General features: G+C 35.8%; 1 protein-coding gene across 2 annotated transcripts; it reads left to right on the forward strand.

Moving 5' to 3' along the window:
* The first annotated feature begins 287 nt into the window (after positions 1-287).
* Positions 288-11,460, forward strand: LOC127161364 (nuclear factor 7, ovary-like). 2 transcript variants are annotated; one of them, XM_051104074.1, is made up of 6 exons: positions 288-888; positions 4,694-4,789; positions 5,025-5,255; positions 5,326-5,348; positions 5,430-5,548; positions 10,851-11,460. In XM_051104074.1, the coding sequence occupies exons 1-6, from the start codon at positions 496-498 to the stop codon at positions 11,342-11,344; spliced, it is 1,356 nt and encodes a 451-aa protein (XP_050960031.1). In that variant the 5' UTR covers positions 288-495; the 3' UTR covers positions 11,345-11,460. The 2 variants fall into 2 exon arrangements, with proteins under 2 accessions (XP_050960031.1, XP_050960030.1); XM_051104073.1 differs by lacking the exon at positions 10,851-11,460 and adding an exon at positions 6,583-7,378.
* The last annotated feature ends 3,667 nt before the right edge of the window (positions 11,461-15,127 follow it).

A 15,127-nucleotide genomic window follows, 5' to 3' on the forward strand; every position in this document is an offset into this window, starting at 1 on the left:
TTTGGCACCCTCAGATTTTTTTCAAATATTTGTATCTCAGCCAAATATTATCCTATCTTAACAAACCATACATCAATGGAAAGCTTTCAGATGATGTATAAATCTAAATAAAGAAATAAATAATAATAAAAAAAAAAACTTTTGACTGGTTTTCACATATTTTAACTATTGTTTTATATATATTTGGCCATATATGGCCATATATCACATATCAGATTTACATATACATGACCTGTTTGAACACACCCAAAGGTGATCAGAAACTCCTCCCTCTTAAAACACTCACCAGGAAGAGACTCATTATTTCTCCTTTCTGTCATTCTCTCTTCTGTCGTTACTAAAGAAAACAAAGAATCGGTGAAGAACAAAGAGAAACACTTTAAGGATTTTTGGGACGTTTGTTCATGAACAGAGCACATCTTTATCATTCATTTTTGAAACCGTCGTTCAGAAAGTGAAAATAAAGTTTGGACTGCTGGAGCTCAAACTGTGAAAATGGATTCACTATCTGTAGAAGAGCTTTCTTGTCCCGTGTGCTGTGAAATCTTCAAGAATCCTGTTTTTTTATCATGTAGTCACAGTGTCTGTAAAGAGTGTCTTCAACAGTTCTGGAGAACCAAGAAAACTCAGGAGTGTCCTGTCTGCAGGAGAAGATCCTCAAAAGAAGATCTTCCTCCTAATCGTGTGTTAAAAAAATTGTGTGAGTCGTTCATGAAGAGAAATGAGAGTCGTTCATCAGGATCTGAGGAGATCTGCAGTTTACACAGTGAGAAACTCAAACTCTTCTGTCTGGAGGACAAACAGCCGCTGTGTTTAGTGTGCAGAGAGTCGCGGAAACACGTCAATCACACAATCAGACCAATCGATGAAGTGGTTTCATCATATAAGGTAAGACAAATGAGTTTTTTTTCAAACTTTATGCTGTTGAAAAGTCCTATTTAAATGTTGATTTGATTGATCAGGGCCCGTATTCACAAAACTTTAGGCTAAAAGTAGCTCATATTTAGGACTTTTGAGTTTTTGCTCTAAGAGTATTTCACAGAGCGTTTTATCGCTAAAACTAGCTTTAAAATCTGTGCAACGTAAAGGCTGATTTATACTCGACGCGTCCGCAAGGTCGCTTGGGTTTGTGGAACCAACCATTTCGCGTGGTGGTGTGCACGACATCTAGAGTTAACTGTTCACGTGTCACCGCATTGGAAATGAACAATTTTAAATCTGTTTTGGCTGAACAGGTACGCCTGTACAAACATCTCAATGCGTGACCATAGAAATAGTCAGATGGCAAATAACTCTTGGAGAGAAATCGCGACCAGCGTTGTAAAGGACGAAAACTTTTGCAAGAAAGTTTGTGAAACTGTACATTTTAACACTTGTATTGTGTTGGTTTTACTGTTGAAGACTGCTGTAATAAAAATATTTCTCATAATTGCTTGTGTTAATGTTGTTTCACATTACTTTTACGGGTGGGACACTTTTTGCAAGGCTAGATAATGTCCCCACCACTTTTCTGAACATCTCGTGGCACGGACTTGCCTAATGCTGATGAAACATTCCTTTCTGTTAAATGCTGACGATGGAATCTGTATTTTTATTTTTATTTTTTTTTTTTGACGGAAGTTTTTCACTGACTATATGTTGCGGAGACTATCTATTCATTCCGGTTATTAAAAAAAAAACACACACGCACACACTAATGTGTCCCTCTTGATATAGGATCACTGATGAACATATTTGATTTTAATAAGGGGGGAAAGATTCATGCGACGGCGGACTAGAACCCAAAACCTCTAACTCATTTGACGAAAATTCTACCACTAGACTATTTGGGATTACGAATAACTAATGCATATCTATGTATTTATTCACTGATATGATTTATCTCGGCGCTAATAACATCATTGTAGTACTTGTAAGAATAAAATCATGTTAAAAACGAGTTTAATGGCAGTTAATGGCAGTACATTATGTACACATGATCAGAACCTGTAACCACAAAATATTTTCTTACCACTAAAAGTTCTCCTAAATAGCAGTAAAAGTTTTTAGCTAAGAGTTTTCTCCTAAAACCTATTCACAAAGCTGCTGAGACAAACTTTTTTTTAAGGAATAGAGAGAAATCTTAAGCTAAGAGTAAGGGCGGGTTGACCTCATTGCTAATGATGTCGACATACTTACTAAAATGTATTCATAGAAATATTGTAAAGTGCAGTATTATGTTACCATATTCAAAGGTTTTAAAATAAAAATGTTGCCATATTCAGATAAAGATTTTAAAATGCAGACTAAGTGTCACTAATTATATATATCTTCAGCCTCTTACATGTGTGCTCCTCGTATACAGTTAGCGGATATAACAGCCTTTTAATTAACAAAGTAGAATAATGGCTGATAGTAAGGCATGTAAACGTAAAAGAAAACCAAATTGGACGCAAGAACAACTCCTTGCCCAAATTGTTCATGAAAACAAGGATATAATCAAGGGAAAATTTGGAGTTGGGATAACCTCAAAAACTAAAAAAGATGTGTGGGAAAATATATGTGTGCAAATAAATGCAGCTTTCCCACTTTTGTCCAGAAGCAAAGATGACTGTGAAAAGCGCTGGTATTCTTTGCAAAGTCAGGCAAGGGCAGAGATCGCAGAATTCAAGCGACAAACAACTGCTACAGGTAAATGGACATTATTTTCAAGTTGACAATAATGATTTCATGTAACCTTGTTATGCTATTGCAGATTAAAATCCTTAGCCTCATTAAAATATTTATTTCATTCATAAGGAGGTGGCATTCCGTAGGTTTGTCAAAATCTTGATCAGTGGCGTTATTGGGTTGTTTCTATTTGTTGGTGAAGTGACTGCGTCCCTGACAAGTTCTGCAACAGTCATAATATCTTCGCAATTAAGACGAGACCTTCTTAATCAAAGTCAAATGTTTCTAAAATGTTTCTGTTCCGAGGCAGATAGCCGGCAACAGCCATTTTAGGATAGGTTTAGGACTTGATATTATTGACTTAGGAGTCCTCTCCACTACTCCTAACATTTCACAGATTTAGGTGCTAGTTTTAGTGCTAAAACACTTTGTGAAATACTCCTAGAACAAAAATTACACTGTAAAAAATTTCCCTGTAAAAAAACGGTAATCTACTGGCAGCTGTGGTTGCCAGCATTATACTGTAAAAATACAGTGTGCTACTGTTTTTGAAATTAACAGCAAAATGCCGTTTTGTCATCTACAGTATACAACTGTAATTTAGCAGCATATATCTGTTAAATTACATAGCACTGAAAAAAAAAAATCTGTTAGATTAACATAAAAAAATATGTACATCGGTTGCACGTGTTTTTATTATGTTCTTTCAACATAATTTATATCCGTTTGTGTTACGTAACTTGATTTTTTAATGTTGTTTTTATGCTTTTTATGCCATGTTACCTTGTTGATTTAACATTTTGTTTTTTTTTTTTTTATTAAAGCTTTATCTACCATATGCAGTGATTAGATTGACACGCCCATTATTTTTAAGATGTTCTCCTAAATCGGTAAGTTATTAGATAGGCTACTTTTAGCCTTAATATGTTTTGGAAATAGGGGCCCAGAATTTGGTGATGTGCACGCGCAGTCAGCACAGGCTTGCGGTGCAGAGGAACGCGTCGAGTATAAATCAGCCTAAATCAGGCTTAAATCACTAAGATCAAATCCCAACTATCCTATTATTGCTGTTGCTGGCAATTTGCCTCGGAACTTAAACTTTTTAGAAACACTCTGCATTTATTTGCACATTCATTTGCACACATATTCCCACACAACTTTTTTAGTCTTCGAGGTTATCCCAGCTCCAAATTTTCCTTTGATTATATCCTTGTTTTTATTAATACGTTGGGCAAGAAGTAACGGCTGTTCTTGCATCCAGTTTGGTTTTTTACGTTTGCGTATCTCACTATCATGATTATTCTATTCTGTTAACAAAAAAGATGTTTACGTCGGTGCCAATAGCCTAGTGGTTAGTACGCCGACATACAGCGCAACTGTAAATTCATTATTTGAATGTGGCAACATTTAAAAAAAAAAAAAAAAAACTTTAAAACTTTATTTGAATATGGCAACATTTACAACAATATTTCTATTAATAAATGTCTGACAGAGACCCCTCCCCTATCAGCCAATCACTGTGTGCATGGTTAGTTAGCATGCTGACATCATCATTAGTATCAAGGTCAACCCGCCCTTACTCTTAGCTTAAGATTTCTCTCTATTCCTTAGTAAAAGTTTGTCTCAGCAGCTTTGTTAATAGGTTTTAAGAGAAAACTCTTAGCTAAAAAATTGTACTGCAATTTAGGAGAACTCTTAGTGGTAAGATAAAATGTTTTGTGAATATGGGCCCAGGACAGTGATCTGAACCCCATTATCAGTGCAGTTTCACAGATTTGGTGAATCAGTAACTATGGGGGCAAATACTTTTTCACACAGGCTCAGTTGGTATTGGATAAGCATTTTGCTTCAATAAATAACGTTTCCTTTTACAAACTGTAATTACTTCTGAATTAATTTAGCATGAGATGTTCACAAAAACAAGAAATCAGGATGGGGGCAAAAACTTTGGCACTGTATTATATGATCATATCACTGTATTGTCGTCTCTTCTTTTTTCACTCTAATCTGGTGTTTTATGTATTTTTATTTTGTTTAATTTTAGGAGGAGCTCAATACAGCACTGAAATCATTACAGGAGAAACTAAAACACAATGAAACAATGAAAGGAGAGTTTGAGAAAACAGTTCAACACATCAAGGTGAGGAAACAAAATCAGAGTCATTTTCATTACAGCTGTAGGATCACTATATACAGTTATGATCTGATATATTTAATATAACGGACTCCAGCTGATTATTTTTGTAAATGATGATCATCAATCTGATTCTGGATGCGTTATATGTCTGTATCTGAGTTTATCTCAGATCTGAATGATGTGATTGTGTTGATGTGTGTTGATGGAGATGATTGAAGTGAATGTGGTTTGATTTCAGTCTCAAGCTGAGCACACAGAGCGTCAGATTAAACAGCAGTTTGAGAAGCTTCATCAGTTTCTCAGAGATGAAGAAGAAGCTACAATCACTGCACTGAGGGAGGAAGAGGAGCAGAAGAAGCAGATGATGAAGGAGAAGCTGGAGGAGATCAACAGACACATCTCAGCTCTTTCACACACAATCAAAGACACGGAGGAGATGATAAAAGCCAGTGATGTCTGCTTTCTAAAGGTCTGATTTCAGATCATTCATTGATTGATTGATTGAGTTGTTGATGATCAATGGTGTGTTTGTTCTGCAGGAGTTTCCAGTCTCAATGGAAAGGTGAGTGATCTGCTGGTGTCTCTGGTCTCTTTGCTTCTGATCCAAATCCACTGCAGTTCTGACTCCTGAATGTTCTTCCAGAGTCCAGATCTCACAGCCGGATCCACAGACGCCTTCTGGAGCTTTGATTCATGTGCCACGTTACTTGGGCAACCTGCCGTTCAGAGTCTGGAAGAAGATGCAGGACATCGTCCAGAACAGTGAGTCTGACTGCAGAACATCTGAGCTCACACACACACACTGGAAATGGTGCATGATGGGGAATATTGACAGATTTCAGCATTATGTGTGAATAAACAGATGATCTACTGCACCAAAATCAGCAGATCACTTTTAGGAATAATGAATCCCAGAATTCAATGTGCTTTCATTTTCAGTGTAATGAAAGACACAAAAATGATTTCAGCTGTTTTTAAGATAAATCTTTGATCAAAATGACAGTGATGACTATACTGACTATGTACTGTATACTGTTTATATACTTTTGTTGTTTTATTTATATTTTAAATTAGGGTTTATTTTTACATTTTAGCTTTAAATTTAATATGTAAAACTATAAATAATTTTATTTCAGTTTTAGTTATTTAGTACTTCAAGTTAATTTATTTAAATTAGTTGCCAAAACAACTTTTCTAATTTGCATTTAATTTTAATTGTCAGATTTTCATTTAATGATTATTTGTTTTAACCTTTATTTTAATGTAAAATAATAATAATAATAATAATAATAATTTTAGTTGTAGCTTTTGTTAACAATATCAGCAAGATTATTATTTGATTGCATTACTGTGGAATAATACCTACTGTGTATTTGTTTTTATTAAATGAGCAGAGCTTTGATTCACATTAGAGAAATACTGATAAAAATTATATAGATATAAACTTCATTTCTTCTATATTTTTATAGTTTATATGATTTGAATATGACAGCACTGTGTAAAGTTCTGTACAAAGGCAACATTTTGTATTAAAAGCAGCTTCTCACTATAATTAAATACAAATGACATCATAAATCAAATGAATAACCTTTCAGTATTTGATCATTCAGTGTTTCTAATTTCACTTTCAGTATTGATAAATCACACAGAGAATGACTGACAGTGATGAGAGGAAAATGTCTGATGTGTTTGATCAACAGGACGAGTGTCATAATTCATAATCATCTGTGTTTGGTTCACTCTTGATCATTATATGAACATCAGAATAACAGCATCTGTTGATTGTGTCTCATCAGCTCCTGTGATTCTGGATCCAAACACGGCTCATGTATTTCTTGTTGTGTCTGATGATCTGACCAGTGTTAGATGGAGCGAGAGCAATGAACCTGTTCCTGATAATCCAGAGAGATTTGACTGTCATCTCTGTGTTTTGGGTTCAGAGGGTTTTAACTCAGGAACACACTGCTGGGATGTGGATCTTGAACAGAGTTCAGTCTGGAGTCTTGGAGTAACTACAGCATCAAACCAGAGGAAGGGACTTGATTTCTGTAAGACTGATGTCTGGTGTTTGTGGTACGGATGGTCTCCAGGTTCTGGTTTTGGTGTTAAACAGAATCTTGATCATGTGAGAGTGAATCTGGACTATGACAGAGGAACGGTGTCATTCTCTGATCCTGTAACTAACACACATCTACACACATTCACAACCACCTTCACTCACACACTCACACCATTCTTCAGGTGTTATTATTCTTCCTCTCTGAGGATCTTAGAGATCAATAGTCAGTAATCATTACTCCTGTAGGTCTGGATCTTCCTGCTTTCATCTTTCATCATGATTCAATATTTAATCACATGAGTAAGAGACTGTTGATCTGAATATCAGATCAGAAAACATGTAAATTTATTCATCTTTAAAAATGATTTTTTGTTTTTCAACATTTGAAGGGTTAAAATAAATCATGTGAATCATATCTGAGCAATGAGAAACAATGATGTGTCATGAATCCCTGCCCATAACACCCTAGCAACTACACAGCAAGTGCCTAGCAACCACTCAAAACACCCTAGCAACCGTGTAGCTTGAAAGTAGCTTAAACAGTCTCTAAATGTAGCTGAAGAGTTCACTGTCATAAAATGGTGAAATTCAATGAAATATAAATATAAATATAAATATATCAGTGGGAGAGTGTTGTAATCTAAATAAGGTTTGTCCAAGAAATTGATTTTGTTACTACAGGCTTTTGAATAAAGTCTCAAAAAGGGTGAGGAAGTCACTAAACACTTATCACTAAATTTGCAACATCGACTACAAAATCAGTTATTAATATTTTGTTGGTCTGCTCTTGTTTTTGGATGTGTTCATAATTTCTTTGTATGACAGCATGGCCAAAAATTGTGACTGCACAATTTGGCTTGTTTCATTACATTATTATCAGAAATAAAACAATTGACTCCAAGCAGATAGGCTTACACTTTCCAACTGAAAACTGACGGTGAAACCATGCTGCAAAAACAAGCCACTTTTATGAGGATTGTGGGCTTTCTTGGAGTTATTGGAGCTGCTGATGGATCTCATGTTCACATTATTGTTCCAGCTGTAAATGAGGAGACACACCAGTAAAAAAGGATTTCAAAACATGAATAATAATTTGTGATAATTTTGCACAATGCAAACCATTAAAAATACATTGAAATATTAAATAGCGTCTTACTTAAATTACTTTATTGTAGTCACATCAAATGTTTGGTGGTGTGCGGCTGTGAATCACTATTGGCTGTTTCAGAGGTCAAGGGCGGCAATTTTGGGTTGACATCATTGTAGACCTTAGTTCACAACACTGAAGTTTCCTCTCAAATACTTAAGAATCAGATGTAGACTTCACTGAAAGCTGCTTTTAGCTTCTTTATAAAAGTCTCCTACTCTTAGAAAAGTCCTAATTTTAACTAAGAATTTTTTGACACTTAATTCAAAGCTTAAGACCATTTTTAAGAGCATTTCTGAGAAGTTTTATATATACGGGCCCAGGTCATATGTTTCCGCTACAACAGGTTTAAATACATCTAAAGTCAGAAAACATCGTAATTTTCTCAGAATATACATTTATACATAGAGTCATTTCTCAATGACTTTTAGCTTTGAGCACAAGGTCTGTAAACTCCTCACTTTCATAAACCTATTCTGCTCTGATTGGTCAGCTGGCTAAGTCTGTCATGATTGGCACAGAGAGGAGTATCTGAGTACATAGTTGAGCGGTTGTTTTTGATTTCTGCGGGTTGAAACAACCCCAATAATGTTATTTTTAGCCCCTGGAATGTAAATTTACCAGCGGAACCCCAACAAAAACTGTGTATTTTACACCCCAGAATGCGGTTTTTAATGGGACTAAGAGAAAACTCTTAGCTAAAAACTTTTACTTCTATTTAGGAGAACTCTTAGTGGTAAGATCAATTTTTTTGTGAATACGGGCCCAAGACTGCAGTGATCTGAACCCCATTATCAGTGCAGTTTCACAGATTTGGTGAATCAGTAACTATGGGGGCAAATACATTTTCACACAGGCTCAGTTGGTATTGGATAAGCATTTTGCTTCAATAAATAACGTTTCCTTTTACAAACTGTAATTACTTCTGAATTAATTTAGCATGAGATGTTCACAAAAACAGAAGAAATCAGGATGGGGCAAAAACTTTTGCACTGCATTATGTGATCATATCACTGTATCATCTTCTCTTCTTTTTTCACTCTAATCTGGTGTTTTATGTCATTTTATTTTGTTTAATTTTAGGAGGAGCTCAATACAGCACTGAAATCATTACAGGAGAAACTTCAGCTCAATGAAGAAATAAAAGAAGAGTTTGAGAAAACAGTTCAACACATCAAGGTGAGGAAACAGAATCAGAGTCATTTTCATTACAGCTGTAGGATCACTATATACAGTTATGATCTGATATATTTAATATAATGGACAGTTGATAATTTTTGTAAATGACGATCATCAATCTGCTTCTGGATCCGTTATATGTCTGTATCTGAGTTTATCTCAGATCTGAATGATGTGATTGTGTTGATGTGTGTTGATGGAGATGACTGAAGTGAATGTGGTTTGATATCAGTTTCAAGCTGAGCACACAGAGCGTCAGATTAAACAGCAGTTTGAGAAGCTTCATCAGTTTCTCAGAGATGAAGAAGAAGCTACAATCACTGCACTGAGGGAGGAAGAGGAGCAGAAGAAGCAGATGATGAAGGAGAAGCTGGAGGAGATCAACAGACACATCTCAGCTCTTTCACACACAATCAAAGACACGGAGGAGATGATGAAAGCCAGTGATGTCTGCTTTCTAAAGGTCTGATTTCAGATGATTGATTGATTGATTGATGATTGATTGAGTTGTTGATGATCAATGGTGTGTTTGTTCTGCAGGAGTTTCCAGTCTCAATGGAAAGGTGAGTGATCTGCTGGTGTCTCTGGTCTCTCTGCTTCTGATCTAAAGCCGCTGCAGTTCTGACTCCTGAATGTTCTTCCAGAGTCCAGATCTCACAGCCGGATCCACAGACGCCTTCTGGAGCTTTGATTCATGTGCCACGTTACTTGGGCAACCTGCCGTTCAGAGTCTGGAAGAACATGCAGGACATCGTCCAGAACAGTGAGTCTGACTGCGAAACATCTGAGCTCACACACACACACACACACACTGGAAATGATGCATGATGGGGAATATTTACACATTTCAGCACAAAAGTGATTTTAGCGGTTTTAAAGATAAATCTTTGATCAAAATGACAGCGATGACTATACTGACTATGTAATACTGTTTATATACTTTTGTTGTTTTATTTATATTTTAAATTAGGGTTTACTTTTACATTTTAGCTTTAAATTTAATATGTAAAACTATAAATAATTTTATTTCAGTTTTAGTTATTTAGTACTTCAAGTTAATTTATTTAAATTAGTTGCCAAAACAACTTTTCTAATTTGCATGTAATTTTAATTGTTAGATTTTCATTTAGTGATTATTTGTTTTAACCTTTATTTTAATGTAAAATAATAATAATAATAATTTTAGTTGTAGCTTTTGTTAACGATATCAGCAAGAGTATTATTTGATTGCATTACTGTGGAATAATACCTACTGTGTATTTGTTTTTATTAAATGAGCAGAGCTTTGATTCACATGAGAGAAACACTGATAAAAATTACAGATATAAACTTTATTTCTTCTGTACTGTTATAGTTTATCTGATTTGAATATGACAGCACTGTGTAAAGTTCTGTACAAAGGTAATATTCTGTATTAAAAGTAGCTTCTCACTATAATTGAATATAAATGACAGCATAAATCAAATGAATATCTTTTCAGTATGTGATCATTCAGTTTCTGATTTAACTTTCAGTATTGATAAATCACACAGAGAATGACTGACAGTGATGAGAGGAAAATGTCTGATGTGTTTGATCAACAGGACGAGTGTCATAATTCATAATCATCTGTGTTTGGTTCACTCTTGGTCATTATATGAACATCAGAATAACAGCATCTGCTGATTGTGTCTCATCAGCTCCTGTGATTCTGGATCCAAACACGGCTCATGTATTTCTCATTGTGTCTGATGATCTGACCAGTGTTAGATGGAGCGAGAGCAATGAACCTGTTCCTGATAATCCAGAGAGATTTGACTGTCATCTCTGTGTTCTGGGTTCAGAGGGTTTTAACTCAGGAACACACTGCTGGGATGTGGAGTTTAAACAGACTTCAGTCTGGAGTGTTGGAGTAACTACAGCATCAAACCAGAGGAAGGGACTTGATTTCTTTAAGACTGATGTCTGGTGTTTGTGGTACGGATGGTCTCCAGGTTCTGGTTTTGGTGTTAAACAGAATCTTGATCGTGTGAGAGTGAATCTGGACTATGACAGAGGAACGGTGTCATTCTCTGATCCTGTAACTAACACACATCTACACACATTCACAACCACCTTCACTAACACTCTCTTTCCATTCTTCAGGTGTTATTATGCTTCCTCTCTGAGGATCTTAGAGATCAATAGTCAGTAATTGTTACTCCTGTAGATCTGGATCTTCCTGCTTTCATCTTTCATCATGATTCAATATTTAATCACATGAGTAAGAGACTGTTGATCTGAATATCAGATCAGAAAACATGTAAATTTATTCATCTTTAAAAAAGATTTTTTGTTTTTCAACGTTTGAAGGGTTAAAATAAATCTGTTGAATCATATCTGAGCAATGAGAAACAATGATGTGTCATGAATCCCTGCCCATAACACCCTAGCAACCACACAGCAAGTGCCTAGCAACCACTCAAAACACCCTAGCAACCGTGTAGCTTGAAAGTAGCTTAAACAGTCTCTAAATGTAGCTGAAGAGGATGAGCTCATAACGGTGAGTTCACTGATCTATATAAATATAAATATATCAGTGGGAGAGTGTTGTAATCTAAATAAGGTTTGTCCAAGAAATTGATGTTGTTACTACAGGCTTTTGAATAAAGTCTCAAAAAGGGTGAGGAAGTCACTAAACACTTATCAGTAAATTGGCAACATTGAATCAGTTATTAATATTTTGTTGGTCTTCTCTTGTTTTTGCATGTGTTCATAATTTCTATGTATGACAACATGGCCAAAAATTGTGACTGCACAATTTGGCTTGTTTCATTACATTATTATCAGAAATAGAGCGACTGACTCCAAGCAAATAGGCTTACAAAATCAGTAACATTTTTTTTTTCTCGTTCACTACTATATGGCAGTTCATTGACTTTCCAACTGACGGTCAAACCATGCTGCAAAAATAAGCCACTTTTATGAGGATTGTGTGCTTTCTTTAAGTTATTGGAGCTGCTGATGGATCTCATGTTCACATAGTATTAAATAGGACAATAATGTGTCAATAATGCAAAAGTTCCATGTTGCAGCAAAGTCAGATTGCAGAGGACTCATCTGGTTCCCGTGGTCTTGCGTTGATGGCCGACTAGGTGATAAGTTCCTCATTGATGGTCTCTGGGGCTCATCTAGTTGACATGGTCCCCGCTGACATTCAGGGATGTAGAGGTCGTCTCTAGGTGTTGATCCACCATCTGGGCTGGGTACGGACGGACTGGATCCGGGGGACTGCAGTGACCATCTGATCTGGATACAGACTGAATCTGGTGGCTACAGTGACCTCAGAATAAGAAAGAAACAGACTAATATTAGCGTAGATGCCATTCCTCTTATCATTTATTCTTCATCAGGTGTTATGAGAAGTGTTCCCGGTTCCAGTTGACCTAATTAATGCAGCCTAACAATCCTTTAACGGATTTGGATTATAGAAATGTGTTAATGTGTTATGTGTAAACCAGGTTAAAGAGATGGGTCTTTAATCTAGATTTAAACTGACAGAGTGCGTCCCGAACATTGTAGGGTAGATTGTTCCAGAATTTGGACGCTACATAAGAAAATGATCTGCTGCCCTCTGTTGATTTTGATATTATAGGTATTATCAAATTGCCAGAGTTTTGAGAAAGCAGTGGACGTGAGGGTCTATAATGCGATAAGAGCTCACTCAGGTACTGAGGAGCTAAACCATTCAGGGCTTTATAAGTAATTAGCAAGATTTTAAAATCTATACGATGTTTAATAGGGAGTCAGTGCAGTGTTGACAGAACCGGGCTAATATGATCATACTTTTTGGTTCTAGTAAGAACTCTAGCTGCTGCATTTTGGACCAGCTGGAGTTTATTTATTAAGCGAGCAGAACAACCACCCAATAAAGCATTACAATAATCTAATCTTGAGGTCATAAACGCATAAATTAACTTTTCGGCATTTGACATTGAGAGCATAGGTCGTAATATAGATATATTTTTAAGATGGAAAAATGAGGTTTTGCAAATGCAAGAGATGTGGTTTTCGAAGGAAAGATTGCTATCAAATAGCACACCTAGGTTCCTAACTGATGATGAAGAATTGACAAAGCAGCCATCAAGTATTAGACAGTGTTTTAGGCTGTTGCACACAGAGGTTTTAGGTCCAATAACTAACACCTTTGTTTTTTTCAGAAATTAGCTGCAAGAAATTACTTGCCTCCAGGTTTTTATCTCAACTACACAATCCATTAGTTTTTCAAACTGGTATGTTTCACCGAGCCATGAAGAAATATAGAGCTGAGTATCATCAGCATAACAGTGAAAGCTAACACCATATTTCCTGATGATATCACCCAAGGGTAACATGTAAAGTGTAAAAGTAATGGCCCTAGTACTAAGCCTTGCGGTACTCCATACTGCACTTGTGATCAATATGATACCTCTTCATTCACTGCCACTGCCACGAAATACCAACGACAATCTGCACATTCGACATCAACACATTCTTAGGGAATAGTGGGTTTACAGTGAATTATCAAGTATTTCAGTAAGACAGTAATATTGTGGTTGACCTGTAAACCTAAAGCTGCACTTAATATGCATCACATTAACACAAAAAACGTGACATTTTGATCACTCACTTGAAAATATACACATGTATTAATCGTACCTACAGGTTGTGGTTTGGTGATGCTTGTTAGTCCAAATAAAGAAGCCAACCAAGGTAAAGAAAACAAGATTAAAGAAGCAGTAAATTGACGAGCACACAACAACAACAAAAAAAGGTTTGAATTGTATTGCTGTGGTTTTGTGGAAAAAGTGAAATTTAACTACTGATACTTCACATTATCAACCTTTGGCAATGAAAACAAAACAATCATGCTTTCACAGCGCAGAACTCAGTGTCTTCTCAACATGATGTAAACACACTAACTAGTGGACGTGTTTATGGGCAGGTCAGAGTGTTTGTATTTGGCGGGCAGGCAGGGATTATGCTAATATTTTACAGAGAGACGTATTTCGGTAACAGGTAGGAGATTCGTAAATATGATGACTTGTTAAGGCGATTCAGAATCCACTCTCTTTTGAGAGACAGTATCTTGATTTATCATGCAATTTTTTGATTAAAAACTTTGTCAACTGTTTACATTGAAGGATAGCTACGTTACAAACTGCAAAATGTATATGTTTCGAAAACTCACATGACCTGCTCTTTAAGAAATTATATTTACTTAATTATTCAGTAAAACCTATATGTTTTTGCAAAATTATTGTTACTTGTTCATCATTGTGTCAGTGTTTTATTCACATGACAAAAAGCATCTGTAGAGCAGTTTTTCCATTTAGGGCTGCTGTAGAAACATGGCAGTGCAAATTGGCAACTTCCACGTAAGGGCACCCGCAGTGTATGTAGATAAAAATTACTCATTCTAAGGCAATGAAATAACTGTTCATTATGTAAGGTCTTTATACACCACTGAAAACATAGTTATGTATATTATATTGCCTTTCTGTCAACAGATAATCCTAAATATTACACACTGGACCTTTAAATCTAAGTGACTTTCAAGAAAACTGCAAAAGTATTTTTGTCATTATATGCAATGAGTTGTGATTTTAACTGTGGTGAGGTGCAAATGCAGCGGAGCTGATATTTCTCTCCCAATAAAGAATATCAGTGATAACACTGGAAAAGTATAGGTTTGGTTTGAAAGCTGAAAATGTTAATCATTAGACAAACCTAAACAGCTTTATTTCTTTACTGCTTTATTACATACTTTATTAGTATGTTTGCACACACAAGGAAGTTAGACTTGACGACAGGAACTTTCAGTGCAACGTGCAAACATACATTATAGTACAGACACACATTGTTCCTCTTTCAACAGGACAACGACCCTAAACACACAGTCAAGAATAACAAAGGAGTGTCTACTGGAAACACTGTGAATGTGCTTGAGTGGCCCAGA

The sequence above is a fragment of the Labeo rohita genome, unplaced genomic scaffold (genome assembly GCF_022985175.1).
Source record: "Labeo rohita strain BAU-BD-2019 unplaced genomic scaffold, IGBB_LRoh.1.0 scaffold_626, whole genome shotgun sequence".
Classification (NCBI taxonomy): domain Eukaryota; kingdom Metazoa; phylum Chordata; class Actinopteri; order Cypriniformes; family Cyprinidae; genus Labeo; species Labeo rohita.